General features: G+C 38.0%; 1 protein-coding gene across 1 annotated transcript in view; it reads right to left on the bottom strand.

Annotated features, from left to right (window-relative positions):
- Window positions 1-22,384, bottom strand: part of NYAP2 (neuronal tyrosine-phosphorylated phosphoinositide-3-kinase adaptor 2) — a 257,865-nt gene extending 235,481 nt beyond the window's left edge. Inside the window, 1 exon segment of the mRNA XM_010837052.1 lies at window positions 22,164-22,384. Coding sequence (XP_010835354.1) covers window positions 22,164-22,384 — 221 coding nt within the window.
- Window positions 22,385-23,016: the final 632 nt, after the last annotated feature.

Raw genomic sequence — 23,016 nt, forward strand, 5'->3', positions numbered from 1 at the left:
CAGACCCAGATAATCATGATGGTGTGATCACTCGCCTAGAGCCAGACATCCTGGAATGTGAAGTCAAGTGGGCCTTAGGAAGCATCACTATGAACAAAGCTAGTGGTGGTGATGGAATTCCAGTTGAGCTATTTCAAATCCTGAAAGATGATGCTGTGAAATGCGGCACTCAATATGCCAGCAAATTTGGAAAACTCAGCAGTGGCCACAGGACTGGAAAAGGTCAGTTTTCATTCCAGTCCCAAAGAAAGGCAATGTCAAAGAATGCTCAAACTACTGCACAATTGCACTCATCTCACATGCTAGTAAAGTAATGCTCAAAATTCTCCAAGCCAGGATACAGCAATACGTGAACCATGAACTTCCAGATGTTCAAGTTGGTTTTAGAAAAGGCAGAGGAACAAGAGATCAAATTGCCAACATCTGCTGGATCATCAAAAAAGCAAGAGAGTTCCAGAAAAACATCTATTTCTGCTTTATTGACTATGCCAAAGCCTTTGACTATGTGGATCACAATAAACTGTGGATTCATTTTGATATTTGGCAAAACTAATACAATTATGTAAAGTTTAAAAATAAAATAAAATTAAAAAAAAAAAAAAAAAGAAAAAAAAATTCTGAAAGAGATGGGAATACCAGACCACCTGACCTGCCTCTTGAGAAACCTGTATGCAGGGCAGGAAACAACAGTTAGAACTGGACATGGAACAACAGACTGGTTCCAAATAGGAAAAGGAATTCATCAAGGCTGTATACTGTCACCCTGCTTATTTAACTTATATGCAGAGTGCATCATGAGAAACGCTGGGCTGGAGGAAGTACAAGCCTAGAATCAAGATTGCTGGGGGAAATATCAATAACCTCAGATACGCAGATGACACTGCCCTTATGGCAGAAAGTGAAGAGGAACTAAAAAGCCTCTTGATGAAAGTGAAAGAGGAGAGTGAAAAAGTTGGTTTAAAGCTTAACATTTAGAAAACGAAGATCATGGCATCTGGTCCTATTACTTTATGGCAAATAGATGGGGAAACAGTGGAAACAGTGTCAGACTTTATTTTTGGGGGCTCCAAAATCATTGCAGATGGTGACTGCAGCCATGAAATTAAAAGACACTTACTCCTTGGAAGAAAAGTTATGACCAACCTAGACAGCATATCAAAAAGCAGAGCCTACTTTGTCAACAAAGATCCGTCTAGTCAAGGCTATGGTTTTTCCAGTGTTCATGTATGGATGTGAGATTTGGACTATAAAGAAAGCTGAGCACAGAAGAATTGACGCTTTTGAACTGTGGTGTTGGAGAAGACTGTTAAGAGTCCCTTGGACTGCAAGGAGATCCAACCAGTACATCCTAAAGGAGATCAGTCCTGGGTGTTCATTGGAAGGACTAATGTTGAAGCTGAAACTTCAATACTTTGGTCACCTGATGGGAAGAGCTGACTCACTGGAAAAGACCCTAATGCTGGAAAAGATCGAGGGCAGGAGGAGAAGGGGATGACAGAGGATGAGATGGTTGGATGGCATCACTGACTCAATGGATATTTGTTTGGGTGGACTCCGGGAGTTGGTGATGGACAGGAGGCCTGGCGTGCTGCGGTTCATGGGGCCACAAAGAGTCAGACACTACTGAGAGAATGAACTGACTGAACGGATATAATTTTACTAATATGTTGTCTCTTCATTCACAATATAAAGACTGAATCAATGCAAGCCAAAAGAATAATCTTATACTTTTGAGATGTATATGTGTGTCTGTGTATTAATTGCTCAATTCATCATCTGACTCACTGTGACCCCATGGACTGTAGCCAACCAGGTTCCTCTCTCCATGGGATTCTCTAAGCAAAAACACTGGAGTGAGTAGCCATTTCCTCTCCAGAGGATCTTCTCAGTCCAGGGATCAAACCTGGGTCTCCTGCATTGCAGGCAGATTTGTTACCATCTGAGCCATCAGAAAAGCCTTGGTTATATTTGCTGTTGTTGTTCAGTCACTCAGTCTTGTCTGACTCTTTGCAACCCCATGGACTGCAGTACACCAGGCTTCCTTGTCCTTCAACATCTTCCAGAGCTTGCTCAAACTTAGACCCATTGAGTCGGTGATGCCATCCAACCATCTTGTCCTCTGTCATCCCCTTCTCCTCCTGCCTTCAATCTTTCCCAGCATCAGGGTCTTTTCTAATGAGTTGACTCTTCACATCAGGTGGCCAAAGTATTGGAGCTTCAGCTTCTGTCCTTCCAATGAATATTCAGGATTGATTTCCTTTAGAATTGACTAGTTTGATCTCCTTGCAGTTGAAGGGACTCTCAAGTCATGTATTGATCTCCTTGCAGTCCAAGGGACTCTCAAGTGCTATGTTGTGTAGCACTGGTTATATTGAAAAAGAGATTTTCACAGATGCTGAGAGTTACATTCAAGTTCAGTTCAGTTCAGTCACTCAATCGTGTGCGACTCTGCAACCCCATGAATCGCAGCACGCCAGGCCTCCCTGTCCATCACCAACTCCTAGAGTTCACTCAGACTCACGTTGCATTAGCCTCCCCTCAAATCACACCATATCACTAACTTCCTATTAACTTATGAACGCTGCTGTTGCTGCTGCTAAGCCATGAATAAGATCTCCTAATACAAATTAATATTCAATAAATCATTCAAATATATTTATTAAGCATATACTTTTCCAGATGTTGAAGATACAGTAAAGTGAAGCCAAGGCCCTGTCTTCATGCTGGGAACATTTCGTTTATAAGAGCTAATGTTCATTTAGTGTTACAAGTCCTGTTTTAAGCCCTCTGCATGCCTGATGTCATTGGTTTCTTATAACAACATGAGTTGTAGATGCTATTATCATCACCACTTTTTCATAGAAAAATCTGCAGCCCAGAGAGTTTGAGTACTTCGCACATGATCACACATCAAGAAGGAGTTAGGAACAAAAGTACAGCCTGAAAAGAAATCTGATGCTGTAAACCACCTGCTGTACTATACTATGGGTTCAGATGAAAATACTGAAGAAGTAAAAAAAGAAAAGAAAAAAGAGATAGCTATAACATGAAACTAATTTTATTTTGACATAATTTTATCTCAAAACTAAAATTTTATTGATTTCAATTATTTTATTTTGATTTCAATTATTAAAAATTTATGTCTGAAAAGCTACCTCATTTTTCTTCATTTGGATTTTCCCACTATAATGAATTTAAACTTGAATTTAAACATTAGTGTTCTCTCACACACTCCACACACACTAATAGTTTCCTTGTCTCTTAATCCACCATCAAACTGAAAATTAGACATTTATATAACATGTATATTGAATTAGTCCAATTTCACTATTAAAAAGTATTTTTCTAGTTTGCTACAGTAGCTGTTAAAATCTATTAGAATGAAACTCTTACTGCTTGTATAAAATCTAAAAATAAAATAAATCTAAAGCCCCAAACATTTATCTTTGCTTGTATACCACTGGAACTTTCTAATCTGCCATAGGACAAAAGATGTGAATCCTTAAAGTATTAGATCAACCTCTTTTCAAAGGCCCATTTTCCAACAGAAACTTGACAATAGAAAGCCATCTTTAATTTTCCCTTTTCCATTGTTTCTCATTCCAAGTGTGTGTCAAGAATTTAATTGCAGCAGGAAATTAACCAGTTATAAAATACTGTACTTGTGCCCTTGCCTGCTAAAGCAGAGTGCACTGAATAATTTGCTTAATGGCCTCTAACATGAGACCTCAATTTAATAACCAAAGTGCCTTGACTTGTTGGATAAATTCCTGGTGAGAAATGCTTTGTGTATAATCCATCAAAACATCAATGACTCAAACACACACGCCCACACAGAAAATGAAAATAAAAATAGAAATTCTGATATGCCAAGTTAACTAGTTTGAAAAAAGCCATATAGGTGACCTTTTGCATGAATACACGAACTTCCTTGTCTTATAGCCGTGTCAGAGCTGCGTCTGATTGACTCCACAGTGGGAAAGGACATGGTTACTCCAAAGACACACACTTGCCAGGCACCTGACATGTTTCTGTCTCCTTTTTATTAAAGCTCTATCCCTTAAAAAAATCAATGTCTAATGTCGAGGTTGCTAAAAATTTGGTTTCTAGAAAAACAACTTTACCGTAGTGATTAAGTGCCAGTTTAGGCATACAACTTTGAGTCTGATGGAAATAACTTCAAATTATTTTTGGCTTATTTTGCAAAACTACAAGGACTCTTTTAACGACCATTCTTGACAAGTATTTTTCAAACTTACTTATAAACTCAGAGACTAGAGAAGAAAGAAACATAGTCTGGCATTTTAGTGACCGGGCTAAGATTACCCTGATCTCTTGGGGAGTTTCATTTTTCTCCTTATTTTTTATCTAATTTATTTCCATTTGATGCTTCGATTTTAGGAGGACATATAAGCCACGGACAATAAAGGATTCTCCATACAGTTTATATGTGGGGGTTGTATTATTTATGTGGCTATTTGCTTTGCTTAGAGATGATGCTGCTAAGTCACTTCAGTCGTGTCCGACTCTGTTCAACCCCATAGACGGCAGCCCACCAGGCTTCCCCGTCCCTGGGATTCTCCAGGCAAGAACACTGGAGTGGGTTGCCATTTCCTTCTCCAATGCATGAAAGTGAAAAGTGAAAGTGAAGTCGCTCAGTCGTGTCCGACCTTTAGCATGGACTGCAGCCTACCAGGCTCCTCCGTTCATGGGATTTTCCAGGCAAGAGTATTGGAGTGGGGTGCCATTGCCTTCTCCGCTTAGAGATGATAATTAGGGCTAAATAATAGAAACTGAGGCTGGAGATCATATATAGAAAGTATGCAAGTGGGGCTTTTGATGAATTTGACATCCTTGTACCTGAGAAAAAAATAACTTGATGAAACTTTAATTCACTGTCCCACTATGAATATACTTTATTTTGAATATAAAGTAACATTTTCTTCATTCATTTTTAAAAATCTATCTGATTGAATTTAGAAGGAGTAAGGGAAATGCTTTTTTTCTTCCAAAGTTGAGACACAAATATAAAAAAAAATAATGAAAATTTGATTTTCAGGTCTGATCTTAAATATATGAAATTGCATTTTATCAAGTATCTTGGGAATTACATGGTCCACATGAGGCATAAAATGTCTCCAAATCAATAAAAATATTATCTTTTAACTACATGGATCATGAATGAAGAAAATAAATTATCTTTTTTAGAAAACTTTCTAAGGTGAAGATTTTGTTGTTGTTCAGTTGCTCTGTCATGTCTGACTGTTTGTGACCCCATGGACTGCAGCACACCAGGCTTCCCTGACCTTCATGATCCATGTAGTTAAAAGATAAGATTTTTATTAACTAAACTGACTACTCCAGGAGTTGAAAGTGTTTCCATTACATGCTAATTCTTGACTCCCAGGATATGCTGCATCATTATCAGGATCTAATAGAACAAGGTGACTCAGTAAAGAATTCACCCTCAGTGCAGGAGATCTGGATTCAGTCCCTGGGTTGGGAAGATCCCCTGGAGAAGGGAATGGCTACCTACTCCAGTATTCTTACCTGGAGAATCCCAAGGACAGAGGAGCCTGGCTACAGTCCATGGGTTTGCAAAGAATCAGACATGACTAAGCAACTAAGACTTTCACTTTATCAGGACCTAACAAGAGCTGCTCGTTGGCACATGGAGATGATTTTTATTGCCTCAGATTGATTATTCTGAGCTGGTTCATTAAGATGAGTTTTATCTATGTGACTGAGGTAACATAACACGCACCCATTATTAAAGCACATCTTTAGAAGAGATCAAGCCACAAGAGGGTGGCTTCATCCATTCTTTCACATGTTCATTGAGCCCATTTCATTTTGTTCGCAGGTTATCATTTCTACAATAGTTCATACATGCCATCAAGCCTGGGCTGAGCTCCTCATTCAACCCGGGGGTGACAGAGGTGATCCTGTTTACATGTTAACTAAATCACAGTCTGTCTCAAACCAAGATTGCCAACTGTGTTAAATTAAAGATAGAGGTTCTTTGCTGAAGGCAAGTTACACAGGGGATTGTGTTGACACCTTTAAGCTGACTTCCTTTTAGAATTCTAAGTCACATTGAAATGGAAAGGCTTGGACAGATAGAGTCACGGCATTAATGACAAATCCACAAGCAGCATTCTTCTTAAACCCAATACCAGCCTAATCTTTCATTCTTCCACTTTAATGCAATCATGGGACAGCACAGGCTTAGTGTTCCCACCTCATTTCAAAATGCTCTCTTACATGCACAGTGTCTCCTTAGAGATTTTTTAATCTTGTAAGGAGTGATAGAAGACTTTCCCTTCCACTATAGGTGGGAAAGCGGATGCTTTTGTTTGCAGGTTGTATGTAAAACCGATGGACTTCTTCAGAAAAATTACATGTTATCAATTCAAACCAGAGTCTCACAAAGACATATTATACCATGTCTTTAAAAAGTATCTGTTTGATAGACACACTACCGTGTGTAAAACAGATAATCAGCAAAGTCCTACTGTATAGCACAGGGAACTCTATTCAATATTCTCTAATAACCTATATGGGGAAAGAAGGTGAAAAAGGATAGATATATGTATCTATATAACTGAATCACTTTGCTACTTGAAATTAATACAACACTGTAAATGAACTATATCCCCATATAAAATTTAAAAAGATGTTTTAAAAGTATCTGTTTATAATAATGAACGCTCTGACAGCTAGCTATGGGGAAGTAGGTTAGTTATGGTATTCATCAGTAAATAGAATTGTTCATGGGTAGAAACCAGACTAGATGCTGTAATTAAAGTATTCATTGAAAAACATTCATGGAAGTCTCTAGGTACTGTGTTTCCTCTTCCCTTTTATCTTCCTTGTCTTATGCCTGTTTTTCCATGATGGATCTCTTTACACTACAGTAATGCTCTCATCTGGCTTTGCAAGCTCTGTATTGACTGCACACTTTTCTGGCTGTATTTTTAGCTGACACTTTTGGCAATGTGTTTGGTTGGATTCCTCCCTGTCAGTTTATTTTTGGTAGATTGGTTCAGTGTCCTATTCTCTTATTTCGCTGTCCAGTTATCTGTCGTTTTGGCTGCTGCTGGTGGTGTTCATACAGACACACATCGTTCTTCTCTTTCACCTGTTTAGCCCAGTCTAACCTGTGAAAAAATTCATCATGAGTCAGGGGAAATTCAGCATGGCATGTATTATCGGGTATTGTGATTTGAGTGGCAGGCGACCAACACTTAGGGAACAATTTATCTACCTGAATTGGGCTAGACATCACTAATGCACATGGCAGATTGATTGTACGGTTCTAGGGGACGTATTCTTTATTAATGAGATTCAGTATGATTTGCTAAAAAGCCTTTTACTAGGCAGTCATTTTCTATCCCCCTCCCCCATCGCTCTTTATTCCATTTAATCTGTTGAACCATGTACCATGTTTTGAAAATGTATTTCTCTCCTCTATTTTTATTTGAAATACCCAGGCTTTTTAAAAATAATTGTGCACAAACTGAACAAAGCACACAAACACCCACACACACACATACACACATTACACACCAGATTGGAATTGAAGTGTATTATAAAACACCGGAACTAAGGAAAACAATTAAAATCCTAAAAAGACATTAAGGAAAAATAAAAATAAAACTCTATCAAAAAGACATAATCGAAGTGAAATTTGGTATTTGAAAGAACTGATTTCTAGAAATGAATGTGTCTGTGCTAACAAGAGTTGCAAAGTACATGGCATTTCTTTCTAAAAAGATGTTATTTGTACTGATCTGCTGAGAGTTGGAATTTTCTGAGGTTTTTTGCCTTCAAAAAGAACTCTGTAAAAACCGTGAGAAAAGTCATAAACTATCCACCTCTTAACCTTTTGCTTCATTATCCAGAGGCCAGAAGGCAGAAGGGAATAATGTTTATCAATTATAGTGAGTTTTTTCTAAAATGCTTTAAAGATAACAGAAAAGTAAATTATTTCAGATTCTAGTCTCACTGTGATCAAACATTCCCTACCATATAATTTAATACATGGTAGGGGAGGAGGGTAAAAAAGGAAGTCATCCCCGTTCTCTTGAGAAAAGAGTCTGTTCATCCTCTCATTGCTACAAGCATGTCTCCCCATTGTCTTTTCAAAAAAATTCTCCATTACTGTTTTCTTTTTTTGTGTGTAAATCACAAAATGCCATCTCTCCCTAAACAAAATAAAATGCCAGCTGCTGAAAGAACAATGTTTCCTTAAAAATGATCTATAAAATAACTTGCTCAACAAATGATATCTAGTCCTGTTTTGTCATTTATCTCCAAAACAAATACTGTTTCAATTGTGTATTGTAACTGGCTTCAGAGTATTTTTAAAGTTTGTTTAAATTATATGTGTGTGTGTGCTTTGCTCAGTCATGTCTGATTCTTTGCAACCCCATGGACTGTAGCCCATCAGGCTCCTGTGTCCATGGGATTCTTTACTGGAGTGGGTTGCCATGCCCTCCTCCAGGGGGTCTTCCCAACCCAGGGGTCGAACCCAGGTCTTTTGCATAGCTGGTGGATTCTTTACCCTCTGAGCCACCAGGGTGCAACAATCTAAAAACAAGCATCCTAGGAGGTTAAGAATCCCTCTAGGAAAATTCTCAAAGGCTCAAGTATCTGCATGCAATTCTGGTTCTCTTTAAAAAAGAGCTGAGTAGGTCAGAGTTACAATTACTGCATCAAGGGGTTTAAAAGGAAGAAGAGTTCTTTCCTGGTGTGAAGGGCAGGTGGAGGCTTTCATATGATTAGTCTCCCAAGTAAGTCTCAAAATAATAGGAAGCTGAAATCTTTTAGCAGTATTTACACTGCCATGTTGAAAACATGTTGCTCTCCAGAAGAGAAATCAAATAATAAAGTATTTTTTAAAAAAATATTTTAGCTTGTATCTCTTGTAGACATTAAGTTGTTATTTTATCTTCATGAGTCATTATTCCTTTCTCTGTTTAGCTTTAGCCCAAGTGTTATAAGCAGTTTCTTCACAGAAAGTATGCATTTCCATGAAAAAAGTAAAAATTTAGCAGCTCATATGCCAAGAGGGAAAACTTTCAGGGTAGTTCCCTGTAAATATCTGGAAATTCATTAATGATTTACATTTCAAATATCACATACTATGCTAGCTTATTTACTATTCCTATAGGAAATAGATCATCAGTGAATGGACTGAGTTTGATACAATCTTATATGACAAACATTTCAAAACTTACTACACACAAGAGGCAATTTCTCTGCTCTTGAAAACCAGTTTAATAATTAAGACTAAAACTACTAATTAGTGTATCCTTTTGAATCAATTTAGGTGCTAAAATCTTTCAGCCCTCATATAATTTTAACTATTTTAGGAGAAGAAGCAAAAATATGTGTACATAGAGAAGATGAAACAAAAGGAAGAAATTCACATTTGAGGCTGGGTGTACGTGTCATTTGCAATCACTTAAAGCAAACAGTCCAATTCCTTTCCTTGTGTTGCCTTCTACCTAAATGGATACAGATTTTTTTTTAGTTGGTGCAGTATGTCATTATTAATGTAGCTATATTATATGATGAAGATGAAGGTCATAATGTTGACTGTGAAAGCAATAATAGTGATGATAATAATAATGCTAACAATAATGGCAGGTACCAATTCTAAACATTTATGATACATCGATTACTCCACTGGTTGTTCCATGTGAGTTGTACCTTTATTTCTCTTAATACAAGAAAGGGCATATTATTATTTCTAATTAACAAGTGAGTTAATGTCACTTTAAGGATTAAGGACCCCTTTATGGGTCTCACCTTAGTTAGAAAGTAGAAGAAACCAATTCTACCTTCTGTCCGGGCACCAGGATTTTTCCACTACTTAGTTATCCTCTCCTGTAGCCCAACACACACAACGTTACTTCCTGTCCGCCAACACACACACAACTTTACTCTGAATTTACATCTTACAACAGGATGATAACCCTAGTTTATTGAAGTACCTCAGGACCGGGAAAAGGTCCCATGTAACTGATGGAAAAGGTCCAATCAGTTAACTACTTATCTATGTCTCCATCATCGCAAAAAGGCCATAAATAAACATAGCCGAAGCTACCCATTGTTAGAGCATTTTTACTTTTTAACAATGTCAAGTATTCTGCCTGTCTACACCTGCCTTTCATCTTGCTTCTAAGATTACAGGATGAGGGTGGTTCTTTCTGTCTTAACTGGAAAGCATCTGAGAGTGTGGCTCACGTAGCTCTTAGAATCGAGATCACTTACTCCACTAAATCTGCACAAAGGCAGAAACCTTCAGGCAATTATTTATTTGCTCTGGTTAATCTACACACTTGCCCTTTGCTGAATAAACACTAAAAAAAAAAAAAAAACTTTCTTCAAATCTTTCTTAAATATGTGTGTGTACAACTTTGAGTTTTATAAAAGTATTTCAAATTTCTATGCAATTTTTCAATCCCGTACCCACAAAATATCAAAAAGGAAATATGAAATTCTCATACATACCAACAAACGATTAAAAGCCTGAGAAATCTCAATATGCCCCAAACCTTTCTCACCAAAACCCCTTTTCTGCTGTCTTCGCTATGCCAGCTAATGGGAATGTCATCCTTTATCTTGCTTTTACACCCCACAGCCAGTCGACGTCGCCAAATTTCACCAACTCTACCCTCAAAGTTCACCTCCAATCCCACCACTTCTTCCCCCTGTCCAGTGCTGCTGCTCTGGTCCACGCCACCCTCTGTCCTCCTCGGGATGGTTTTTACAGCCTCCCAACTGATGCTCCTGCCCCACAGAGCAGCCAGAATGATCCTCATCTCTACTTGGGAGTCAGATTATGGCATTCTTTCTTCCCAAACCCTGCAGCAAATCCTCCTCTCATCTCCACTGAGTGACAGTGACCTTCGTGGTCAGTGACATCCATAGCGTGACATCCATAGTGAGCCTTTTCCTGACCATCTATGTACCCTGCCCTCTTCATCCACATCCTTGGCTTCCATGTCCTTATTTCATTTTTTCCACATCACTCATCAAATTTGAACTTACTCTCCACTTGTTTACTGTCTGCCTCCCTCACCCAACACACCAGATTGTAAATCCTACGAGGACAAGCTTTTTTTTTTTTTTTTTTTTTAAACTCTTTGTTCACTGCTTTATCCCAAGCACCTAGAACTATACCTGAGTTGTGATAGACATTCAGTAAATACTTAATGAAAAACTTTATATAGAAACAAAATACTGCAGAGCACATATAAATGCCACCCTGATAGAAAATTATCAAGTCTTCTTGGTAAAGCTCTTCTTCACTGCTGAGCCACTTCATTTTTTATTCAAACATCAGGATATGCTGAGTGGTATACTTAGTCCCAAATCAGAGACTAAAATGCAATTTACTAATTAAAATAATGGATTTTAAATGCTGGTGTTTTTATCTTTAAAACAGCTTCCTTGTGCCTCTTAATGAAAGTGCTTTTCTTAAAAAATATTGTTCCCTCTGCTTCCTGGCAGGCTAGTTATATTCATATTGTAGCATGGCTATGAATATTCTGTCCTGTACTTCCAAATATGACTGTTATTCAGAATAACTTTTCTCCAGAGGCATGTGTTTCAAGCAGAGATTCATTTTGGGAGAGGAGCTTGATTTTCCTTCTATCAGTGCATGATTAAAATTAATTTCAAGGTGACCCATACATTTATAATGAAGATGTTTTCTTTCAGGCTATGTCAAAGTTGGACAGAAGCCTTGGAGCTATTTTATTAGCATGCTCAGCCTATGCTCTAGCTGTTTCATTTGTTACATTAGACATGTTCTCTAAGCTATATTGCATTTTTAGTAGTTATGAAAGTCCCCTGACTCATACCCTAGCTCCATAATAATTTCTTTTCCTTGTCTGGATTTTTGAACCTTTTCCAAAGGCTATGTTTACTTAAAGATTGAGAATATCCTCTGATAGCCTGAAGAGTATAAAGAAACAGCCTTAAACTAAAAACTATTGCCCCATTAATCTATAACCATCTCTAAATATTTAACACTGCTTTTGAAAAAAAAAAGATTACCTTATACTTTCCAAAGGGTTTCTTTTCAATGATTCAGGTAGCCGTAGGTATGGATATTTGAAAGGTCCATTCTTTGCCGTGGTATCCTCCACATAAGAGCTTAATTCTCAGGCTGACTGACAGTCGCACATGGGATTGTGTTCTAAAAAGCCCCTCCTCTTGCCAACATCTGTCTATTTATTTCAGATATAGAACAGACACTGAGCTTCCTAAAACGTGAAGTCAACGCTAGGTCCCAGATGTAATTAAAGTTGCAACAACCAGAGGGATAAATACTCTCCAAAAGGTACATAAGAATAAAGTCTTACCTTAACCTGAGCCATTAAAGGTCCCTCTTAATGGGACCTCTAAGTGCCCCCACAGGTGACAGAGTGAAAAACCTACAATCACCTCTATTACAAATATGGATGCAATATGAATTGTAAAAGATGAATACTGATGTTAGTATAAATCCTCTTAGGACTGCGACGACCCTTACTGAAAACAGGAGGCCAGCAGTCAGACACCGTTCTGACTTATAAAGTGAACTGGTACAACAACCAAAATGGACAAATTTAGTCCTTAGGCTAAATGGGGAAAGTTAATATTAATGAGCATAAATGGTGTCCTTAGATACATGCTCATTAATATTAACTTTCCCTTCCAGCACTGGAAATATAGAACATTTTTAATAAATCTATTTAGGATCACCCTTGTAGATTTGGCTTCTGGCTCAATAAAGAGCAGTGAGGGATGGACAAGGCAAATTACTGAATTCTCTCTTCTAATCGTAGGGTCCTATGAATTTAAAACATCCACATGAATTTGTATTATGATAAAAATTACTCCAATGTCTAGATATCTTGTTTAAACTTTGAATAAAGAAATCTGGATGCACAATTTTAACAACAATTAAAAAAAAAATAAAGCAGCTTGTGGTCCTCTGAAATGATTAATAGAAAAGTGATTGGAATTAATCACAAACACAAGAGGAAGCTGAAATTAGAAAGGGTTATTAAGATACTGTCCGCTGTTTAATCTCATCCCCTTATCAACACATTAACCTTGTTTTCTCTGCCTAAGCCCTGAGTCCTACAGCAAAATTAGGTCAGAAATTCACATCAGATCAGATCAGCTGATTCATTCCAGCACGACCCTGACACGCTGCAGATTTGGGTTTTGTTCTAGATAGACGAATATGGCTGAAGGCTTTGGGGGTTTGTTTCCTATGCCCTAAGCATTGGAGCTAGAGCTGGCTGTACAGTCATTTCTAAGGCTAGCAGTAGAGTATTCCTAAAAGTTGAGGTGGTCGTGTTTTTGAATTCTGGTTCATTTAACTGTCCCCACTTCACCTGACAAAGTGAACATCCATTTTCATGCATAAACGGGGCATTTCATTTTTCCACATACCTGCAATTAAGTCAGATCTAATAAGATTACCTATCCGTGACTGACTATTCACATTGCACTGAAGGGATATTTCTTTCACTCAAATGCTCTTCAGTAAATGCTCCCTATTTCCATAAAGTCTTCTGCCTCAAATCACGAGTATGATTCCAGAAGCCATAACAATCTAAAGAGGATTTATGTAACTGCTAACATTTCTCTAATAAGAGCTCTCAATGTAATTATGTCTTTGGGTAATCATTTCAAATAGCAACCAATTCTAAATTTTGGTATAACAGTCATTTGCTTTCTAAGTAGACATGCTTTAATAAATAGGAAGCAAATATTTTCTTTAATTTTATTTTTAGTTATTTTTTCTCAATTGTCTAAAGGATGAACCTTCCTGGCCCTTTGTTTTTTTTGACTAACAGAGATACTGAAATCTTCAAATATAAATGGCTTCCAAGTATATATCTTAATATACAATTGCATGTATCTTTTTAAAGGAGCTGTAACTAATCTAATTCTGTTTCTGTCTGTCACTTTTAAAGAGGAAATATAACCTCATATAGATCCCTTGAGGGCATCCATAGGGAATAGAGACATTCCTAATCAGCCTAAGTAGTCCTTGGTGTCAGAACCACTTTGCTAAAATCGAGAGCTGTCTTCCAGACTTGCAATGTTAGGAGGAATTTCACTAATGTAGCATTTGTTTTATTAGAACAAAATATTCAACCCCTTTCTTTAATAGAAAACGTACTTAGAAAGATATATACTGGGAACACATTTTCCAGTAGCTTTTTTAAAATAAAGGATATGTCTTATATTGTTTTCAAAATACTAATCATTTTACTAATAGTAAAATGAGACAATGCAAGAATGAATTCCAGAATCCAGATAGAAAAAATTCACATGAAGAGAGGAGCCTCAAGCCTAAGCATGCATCACTGGGTTTACCAAATGATCTTTTTATTGCTCTTCTTGATGTTACGGGTAAAGAGTGAATCTTCAAAGGAGATCTTATATTAATAGGTACACATAAGTACTGCCTTACATGTTGTCTGTAACCAGCCTGTTCTCATTTGTCAGTTGCCTCCCCTTACTAACTAGTGCCTATGTGTGTCAATGGTTCAATATATCTATTATCCTTGTGTCTTAAACACCTCTCTTCATGTGTTACATGTGTAACAAACTAGGGTTTTCTAACCTATCTCAGGTGATCTCACTAGTTTGAAATGATAGGTTGTGCATGTTTGTTTTCTGATAGTTTTTTTTTTAATAAAAAATAAATCTCATTTAACAATGCCTGCAGAAAACCATCAGAATTTTAACATAGCAGAAATAATGAGCTACTGAAATATTTTTTCAGTATTCATTAGGTTTTCACCTTTTGAGTCTTTCTCTTTCCCACCAAATGTTATTTGGAGCTCTTAAGTACTGAGTATCACTTTTTATTTATTTAAAAGTTTCTATCCAATAAGACTTTTCAGTGAAATCCCATTTGGGAAATGGAAGTGAAAATATAAGGAAGTTAGTAGCAAAAAATGGGCTCAACTTAGTTTAAAAATAAGTAATTGGGCTCAGAAAGCCCAAGTGACTTGGAACACTGAGAATGTGATGAGGAGATTTTTTCCTAAGAGCTCAGTGTTTTAAGCTTCCCAGCTTCAACACAAAAGGCATTTCAGCACATATGTGATCTAGAAGGTCAATCACATGAAATCCTATTTCCATTTTTTAAGCAATCCCTGGCAGTCTGCACATTTCTGAAATTGCAACTGGCATATTTCACAGAGAATTATCATCAATGCCTTTTCAAGGTCAAACATGCCTCATCTTTAGATTTTCAGCATTTACATTAAATCATAGTATATATTAAAGCGAGCATTCAGCAGATATGACAAAGAATTTTAATTGATTAGACTGTTCATTAATATCACATTGAATCTTATATACAATGACATAAATTGCATGTTAAAAGTATTAAATATGTGTGAAATTTAGATATGAACATTCTGCCTTGGTCACCATCTCTGCAACCTCAAAATGCCTGTGTGACCAGAATCTTGCTAAGGAGCTTTCAAAAATTTTAAAAATGAACTTCCTGGGTCATAAGGCAGTTCTATTTCCAGCTTTTAAAGGAATCTCCACACTGTTCTCCATAGTGGCTGTACTAGTTTGCATTCCCACCAACAGTGTAAGAGGGTTCCCTTTTCTCCACACCCTCTCCAGCATTTATTGCTTGTAGACTCAGTCATTAAAAAGAATACATTTGAATCAGTTCTAATGAGGTGGATGAAACTGGAGCCTATTATACAGAGTGAAGTCAGTCAGAAAGAAAAACACCAATATAGTATACTAACGCATATATATGGAATTTAGAAAGATGGTAACAATAACCCTGTGTACGAGACAGCAAAAGAGACACTGACATATAGAACAGTCTTTTGGACTCTGTGGGAGAGGGAGAGGGTGGGATGATTTGGGAAAATGGCATTGAAACATGTATAATATCATATATGAAACGAGTCGCCAGTCCAGGTTCGATGCACGATACTGGATGCACGATACGATTGGGGCTGGTGCACTGGGACGACCCAGAGGGATGGTACAGGGAGGGAGGAGGGAGGAGGGTTCAGGATGGGGAACACGTGTAAACCTGTGGCGGATTCATGTTGATATATGGCAAAACCAATACAATATTGTAAAGTTTAAAAATAAAATAAAAAATAGAACACACACACACACAAAAATGAACTTCCTATTAACAAAGTTAAAGCAACTCTAAAAATGTACTATGAGAATATTCTATATAATATTTAAATTTTATTATATCCTTTAATTGTCAGAATCCCAGAACACTGGTCCCCATACAAACAATATAAATTGAATTTGAACATTTCAGTAGATACTGAGATGGAATAATTTGAGAACCCCATCCCAAAGACAAGGAGGCCTTGAACCTCCTCCTCCTGCCCAGTCATGACTTTTCTGGCTCCTTTCTTGATTCTCCAGTTCCTCCCTTTGCATCATCCAGAAACTTCTATGTATGTCCTCACACTGCACATGTGTGTGTTAGTCCCTCAGTCGTGTCCAACTCTTTGCAACCCCCTGCACTGTAGCCCACCAGGCTCCTCTGTCTATGGAATTCTCCAGGCAAGAATACTGGAGTGGATTTTCCTTCCCCAGGGGATCTTCCCGACCCAGGGATTGAAGCCAGATCTCCTGCACACTCTCATGAGCCCTGCTTTTATAAAACAAAGCCATCTGAGCAATATGGATGGACCTAGAGACTATCATACTAAGAAAATCAGACAGAAAAAGACAGATATTATATGACATTGCTTATATATGGAATATAAAAAGTGATACCAATGAACTTCATTTACAAAACAGAAATAAACTCACATACGTAGAAAACAAACATACTTATCAAAGGGGAAAGGAGGAGATTTCGGATTAGGAATTTGGGATTAAAATGCATACACTATTATATATAAAATAGATAAACAACAAGGACCTCCTGTATATCACAGTATATCACTATACACTCAATATCTTGTGATAACCTAAAATAGAAAAGAATCTGAATATTATATATATATTTTTATGTAATATATAAATATTATATATATTATATTATATTATACCCCTAATATAGGTATATAAGGGGGCACTAGTGATAAAGAACTTTCCTGCCAATGCAGGAGACATAAGAGAGATGCAGTTTCGATCCCTGAGTCAGAAAGATCCTTGCACACCCTTGCACGCCTTCTCACGCTCTCACAACCCACTCCAGTATTCTTGCCTGGAGAATCCCACTGACAGAGGAGCCTAGCAGGCTGCAGTCCACGGGGTCTCAAAGGGTCAGACACGACTGAACCAACTTAGTATGCATGCATATATATCTTAATCACTTTGCTGAGGACCTGAAACATTGTAAATCAACTGTACTCCAACAAAAAACAAAACAAATGAAAAAAGAACGTCATCTGAAAGGTTTCCAAATTTAGGAGATTTTACTAGTGTTTTGCTCCTTCCAAAAATATTTACATTTTAAGTTTGAACTCCAGAAAATATTTGATGACAGAGTGTAGGAGAGAGTAGATAAGAGTTGATAGCAAGAGACATACTACATCTTCCTATTCCTAGCACGTGTGACGGCTACGGTACAATAATAAAATGATGCGTGAGGAGCCAGGTTTGGGGCCTCTTCACGCAGGAGTAGTCATCCGTTCATTCATCGTTCCGTGACCCATACATTGTGGCTGAGCAGTCTGTGCTCCAATCTGAAACACCTGAGATCCCATCCCTTCCCACCTACTCGAGGACATAATCACAGTAATTTTTCCTTCCCTCTCCCAAGTCATTAACATTTCCCTTTCTATTGTAATCATTTATATCAGCATTTCAAATAAGCTAGCTTTCTCTCTTCTTAAAGGAAAAAATAAAACAGGAAAACAGAACACCATAAACTTCTCTTCCTCCTTCAACTACTCTCCATATGTGTGAATTTTATTTAACCTCAAAAATCCCTACAATAATTTTCTATTATTTTCTTCCTTAAGTGTGGGCGACCTGGCTTCGATCCCTGGGTCAGGCAAATTCCCTGGAGAAGAACTGGCAACCCACTCCAGTATTCTTGCTTGGAGAATCCCATGGACAGAGGAGCCTGGAGGACTACAGTCCATGGGGTTACAAAGTTGGACATGGCTAAGCAATTAACACGCACACATTTTCTTCCTTGTTTCAATTCCTCTTTTTCTATCCTCTCATGAACATAACACCATTGGGTTTTGTCCCCAGACCGCCAGCAAAACTTTTCTTGTCAACAGCAATGTGGTAAAAAGCATTGTTCAATCCTCAGGCTTCAATATATTTGACGCACCAGTAAAATCTCTGTTCTTTATCCCTTTTGTAGTTTCACTCTGATGCAACACCCACTTTGGTGGTTCTCTTATCTCACTACCTCTTCTTACTGGATTCTTCTACTGTTCCTGTTATGTAAGCAAATATATGCCCCAAGGAACTGTCCTGCTTGCTTTTATTCTTTCTATCTAATTTTAGGTCCTAGGGCTTCTTAACTAGACTCTTGACTGCAATATCTATGACTCTCATATTAACATCCCCAACTTTGATCTCTACCATGAATCCTGGATCCAATTGCCCATCCAGAATTCTCCATTTGAAGGACTGCCAACATTGGCGATGAAAGCTGAACTTCCATTCCCCCACCATTCAACCTAAACTTACTTGTCTTCAAATCTTCAGCATTTCATTAACTGTAAGCATCATTCTTCTAGTTGTCTCAGATAAAACCAACACATAACAACAGAACCCAGAACACCAACAAAACACACTTGAGAATCATCTTCAGTTCCTTTCTTTTATTCTATTTCTACATCTCATCAGTTAGAAAGTTCTAATGGAGCCCATAATCTTAATATTTTATACCACCTCTGCTAGTATCACCCTACTCCAAACTACCACCATCTCTCACATGAATCACTGCAAAACTTTCTCTCTGAATTCCCTGCATCCAGGTATACCCCATCCATCTATTCAACCCATGGAAACCATAGTAATCACTGTGGGATGATCAGTTAGAGCACATCATGCCTATGCGCAAAAATCTGTAGTCTTTCTTCCATCAGAGTAAAACGTAAGTGTTTATAAGGCTTTGTATTACCTGATGGTCCACTACCAGTCTGAACTTGTCCCCCAACCTCAGTATTTGCTCGGTCACAACAGGACACCTTACCCTTGGAACACACCAAACTGTTTTCTCTGCCCAGAATCCTCTTCCCATAGATAGCCATATGTGGTTCATTTCTCCAGCAACAGGCTCCCAATGTCTCATACTCCTGCTCAGATGTTGCAGGATCTCAGAGTTCTTCCCTGGAGTCTATTCTTATCTTCCTCATCTTGGCTTGTTTTACAGTGTGAAAAACTGTTACCACCTGTCGTATACATTTATTTAAACATATCTTTCATGTTGCCTCTTCTTTACCCTCCTTTCAGAATGTAGTCTTTTATAACCAGGAACTTTGTTCTGTTTATTGACATTTCACAAAAGCTTAGGGCTTCCCAGGTGGCGCCTGTAGTAAAGAATCTGCCTGTCAATTCAGGAGACGTAAGAGATGCAGGTTCGATCACTGGGTTGGGAAGACCCCCTGGAGAAAGTCACGGCAACCCACGCCAGTATTTTTGCCTGGAGAATCCCATAGACAGAGGAGTCTGGTGGGCTTCAGTCGATGGAGTCACAAAGAGTCAGAAATGACTGAAGTGATTTAGCACGCGCACATAAAAGCCCAGAACATTTCCTGGCATTCAGTAAAATTCCAATAAATATTTTACCAATCAATGAATATATTTGGCAGCAAGTTATTGGGATGGCCCAAAAACTGCATTCAGGTTTTTTCCATAAGACATTATGGAAAAACCCATACGAACTTTTCGACCCAGTAATTATTGAGCAATAATTTGGCTTAAGATTCTGTTCTAAGAACTGCACAGTCACTTACCTAAATTCCTGTCCCTGTTCCCTGAACTATAGACTTCTTGGAATTATGCCTCTTTGAACACTTTACCACCTAAGAATGAGTCATTTTCGCTGTCTTAGATCTTTAGATAGAAACTTTCTGAAGGTTGTTGATGAAACACAGAATCTAATATTACAGTGATAAGCACACTGTGGGTGCTCTGTGTAGTCTAATAGAACAATTAAGCAAATAATTCTGTCCCTATGCTTAGAGAAAATAATGAATTTATGAGTTTTAATGGCAAAATTGGAAAACTTTAGATTTTATATATGAAGTTATTTTAAAAATCATGAGTTTTCTTTTTTGAGTTTCAGAAATGTTAAACTCACAGAAATAATTTAAAATGTTCATATACATATAGAAGTTTGTATGTACTTTGCATATACAGAGGTATATGCAAATCAGAGGTACTTTGCAGAAAAAAATTTATTGTAAGAAAGGAGCCTGTGATGTCAACTAAAACTGTTGCTGCTGCTACTGAGTCACTTCAGTCGTGTCTGACTCTGTGCAAACCCATAGACGGCAGCCCACTAGGCTCCCCCATCCCTGGGATTCTCCAGGCAAGAACACTGGAGTGGGTTGCCATTTCCTTCTCCAATGCATGAAAGTGAAAAGTGAAAGTGAAGTCCTCAGTCGTGTCCGACTCTTAGCAACTCCATGGACTGCAGCCTACCAGGCTCCTACGTCCATGGGATTTTCCAGGCAAGAGTACTGGAGTGGGGTGCCATTGCCTTCTCCGAACTAAAACTGGGTAGAAATAAATAACATCTTACAAAAATCATATGCAATTATTAACATGTTTATGAAGCAATTTTATAAATATTTGTATATTTGGTAATAGAATGGATTTCCATTTTAATAGTCCAGAGAAAAAGATTGCACTCTTTCACAATGATCCTCTATGAAATTTCTTTTTATATGTTTGATTCCAAATCTCTCTCCCTGTTTCTCTCCCTCTTCTTCCTCATCAGTCATTAAATGACTGGAGTAGTACATCCTTACTTTGCTTCTTTATAAGAATGAATGTGTGTGTGTGTGGGTGTGTGTGTGTGACTCAGTCATGTCCAACTCTTTGTGACACCATGGACTGTAGCCTGCCAGGCTCCTCTGTCCCTGGAATTCTCCAGGCAAGAGTAATGAAGTGGGTAGACATTTCCTTCGCCATGGGATTTTCCTGACCCAGGGATTGAACCCAGTTTCTTGCACTGAAGGCAGATTCTTTACCACCTGAGCCACCAGGGAAGCTCATAAGAATGAATAGTCCACCTTAAAAGAATATTTTCTTTTCCTTCATATTACAGTGTTCACAGAGAGTAAGCAAAAGGATTAATTTCAGATTAGATGAAAAATCCACCAACTATCAAGACAGCTTACTATTACCATTCAGTTATCCAGGCAATTGATGGATTAATTTCCTGAATTCTGTCTCTTTGCCCTTAATAAATGTACTTCATTGAATAAATAGGACTCCATCAAACACACATTTCTACTTGTACTCTTACAATATATACACTCAGAAAATGCTGAACATTTTTTTGGAAAAATCAAAAGTTGTGTATCCTTCTTTTGATCTCAATACACTGGAAAATGTAGCCTCAGTTTGGAGGCTGCAATTGAGGCTCATTTGCATGTAGCAGGTAGATTTTGAAGCACAAAAGTCATTTCATTTGAACAAACCTGGGGCACTTAGTACCAGGTAAGAGATGTCATAGCCACAGAACTCTGCATAGAGACCGCACACTGAAGCTTCCACTTCAGAAACTCACAAAAGTCTAATCATTGACAAGTCTTTTCATAGAAAGATGAACTCTGTTATAAGATAAGGATGATACAAAGACCTTTAAAGATGAGGATTTTTCATTAAACATTAAGTAAGTGTGTGTTCCCTTAAGCTTTTATCAAGAGATCGTTCAGTATGAACTTTTACTTGAAACTGAATTTTTTCCTCATCCCATCTGTGCCTCCATAATCATAACACAGAAGTAAACAACTTTTGTTAACTAAGGCAAGGGTCCTGTCCTTAAGGTGGGTTGTTTTCTGTTACAGTTGAGGAGACATTTTCACTTTGTCTTTTCAAGTCTAACTTTGGCAAACCCCTTCTTGAGCAGGTGACAACATCACAGTCTTCGCAGGACTCACAGACTCCCTGGAGTGAACAATACTCAGGACACTTTTGTTTATACTTACCGTTTTATTGCTTCTTCCTGTCTTCGGCGTTTTTCATTCTTCTCTTTCAAGTAGGCCAGGTTTGTCTCGTTTCTCAAGCGATCGTTCTCTCGAGCAATGTCTGATGCATTCTGAATAACCAAGCCATCATAGGCCTTCATCCCCATATCCTCAATGTACTGGAGAAACGTGTCCAAAGGGTCTTCCTCGGGATTGGAGCTCATCATCTTGGAGGATTTCATGTGAAAAGGAACACTTCCTGTGGGATGAGAGCACATTTCACTTTCATCAGAGATGCGGGTAAAAGCAAGGTGTTGCTTATTCTCCTAACGTCTCATCAGCCCCAAACTCCAGTGTCTATGGTAGAATCGACTTGGAGAAAATGTCTCATTAGAAATCACAGTTGCATGTTGAAAGTAAATATTAAATGAATCTTGCCTGGGTAGCAAACACTTCCTCAAAGTGGCAAAATGAACAAATCAATGGCCAAAGCTCTTGCACTGAAGGGTGATGTGAAGGTGTAAACATTTGGGGAGAAAAATAACATAGGTTATGGGCTTATCTGGTAGCACAAGTGGTAAAGAATCCTCCTGCCAATGCAGGAGATGCAGGTTCGATCCATGGGTTAGGAAGATCCCCTAGAGAAGGAAATGGCAACCCACTCTGGTATTCTTGCCTGGGAAATCCCATGGACAGAATAGCCTGGTGAACTACAGTCCATGGGGTAGCAGAGGGTCAGACACGACTGAGCATGCATACACCACACTGTGTAAACAGCCATGATTTTGTTTCTCAAAAATGTGTTCATATGCCAATAAGCTACATTAGAGCCAAGCTCTATTTCTTTTTTGAACACCATAACAACTTTTCTGTT

This window comes from Bison bison, unplaced genomic scaffold (assembly GCF_000754665.1).
Source record: "Bison bison bison isolate TAMUID 2011002044 unplaced genomic scaffold, Bison_UMD1.0 scf7180017864068, whole genome shotgun sequence".
Taxonomy (NCBI): Eukaryota; Metazoa; Chordata; class Mammalia; order Artiodactyla; family Bovidae; genus Bison; species Bison bison.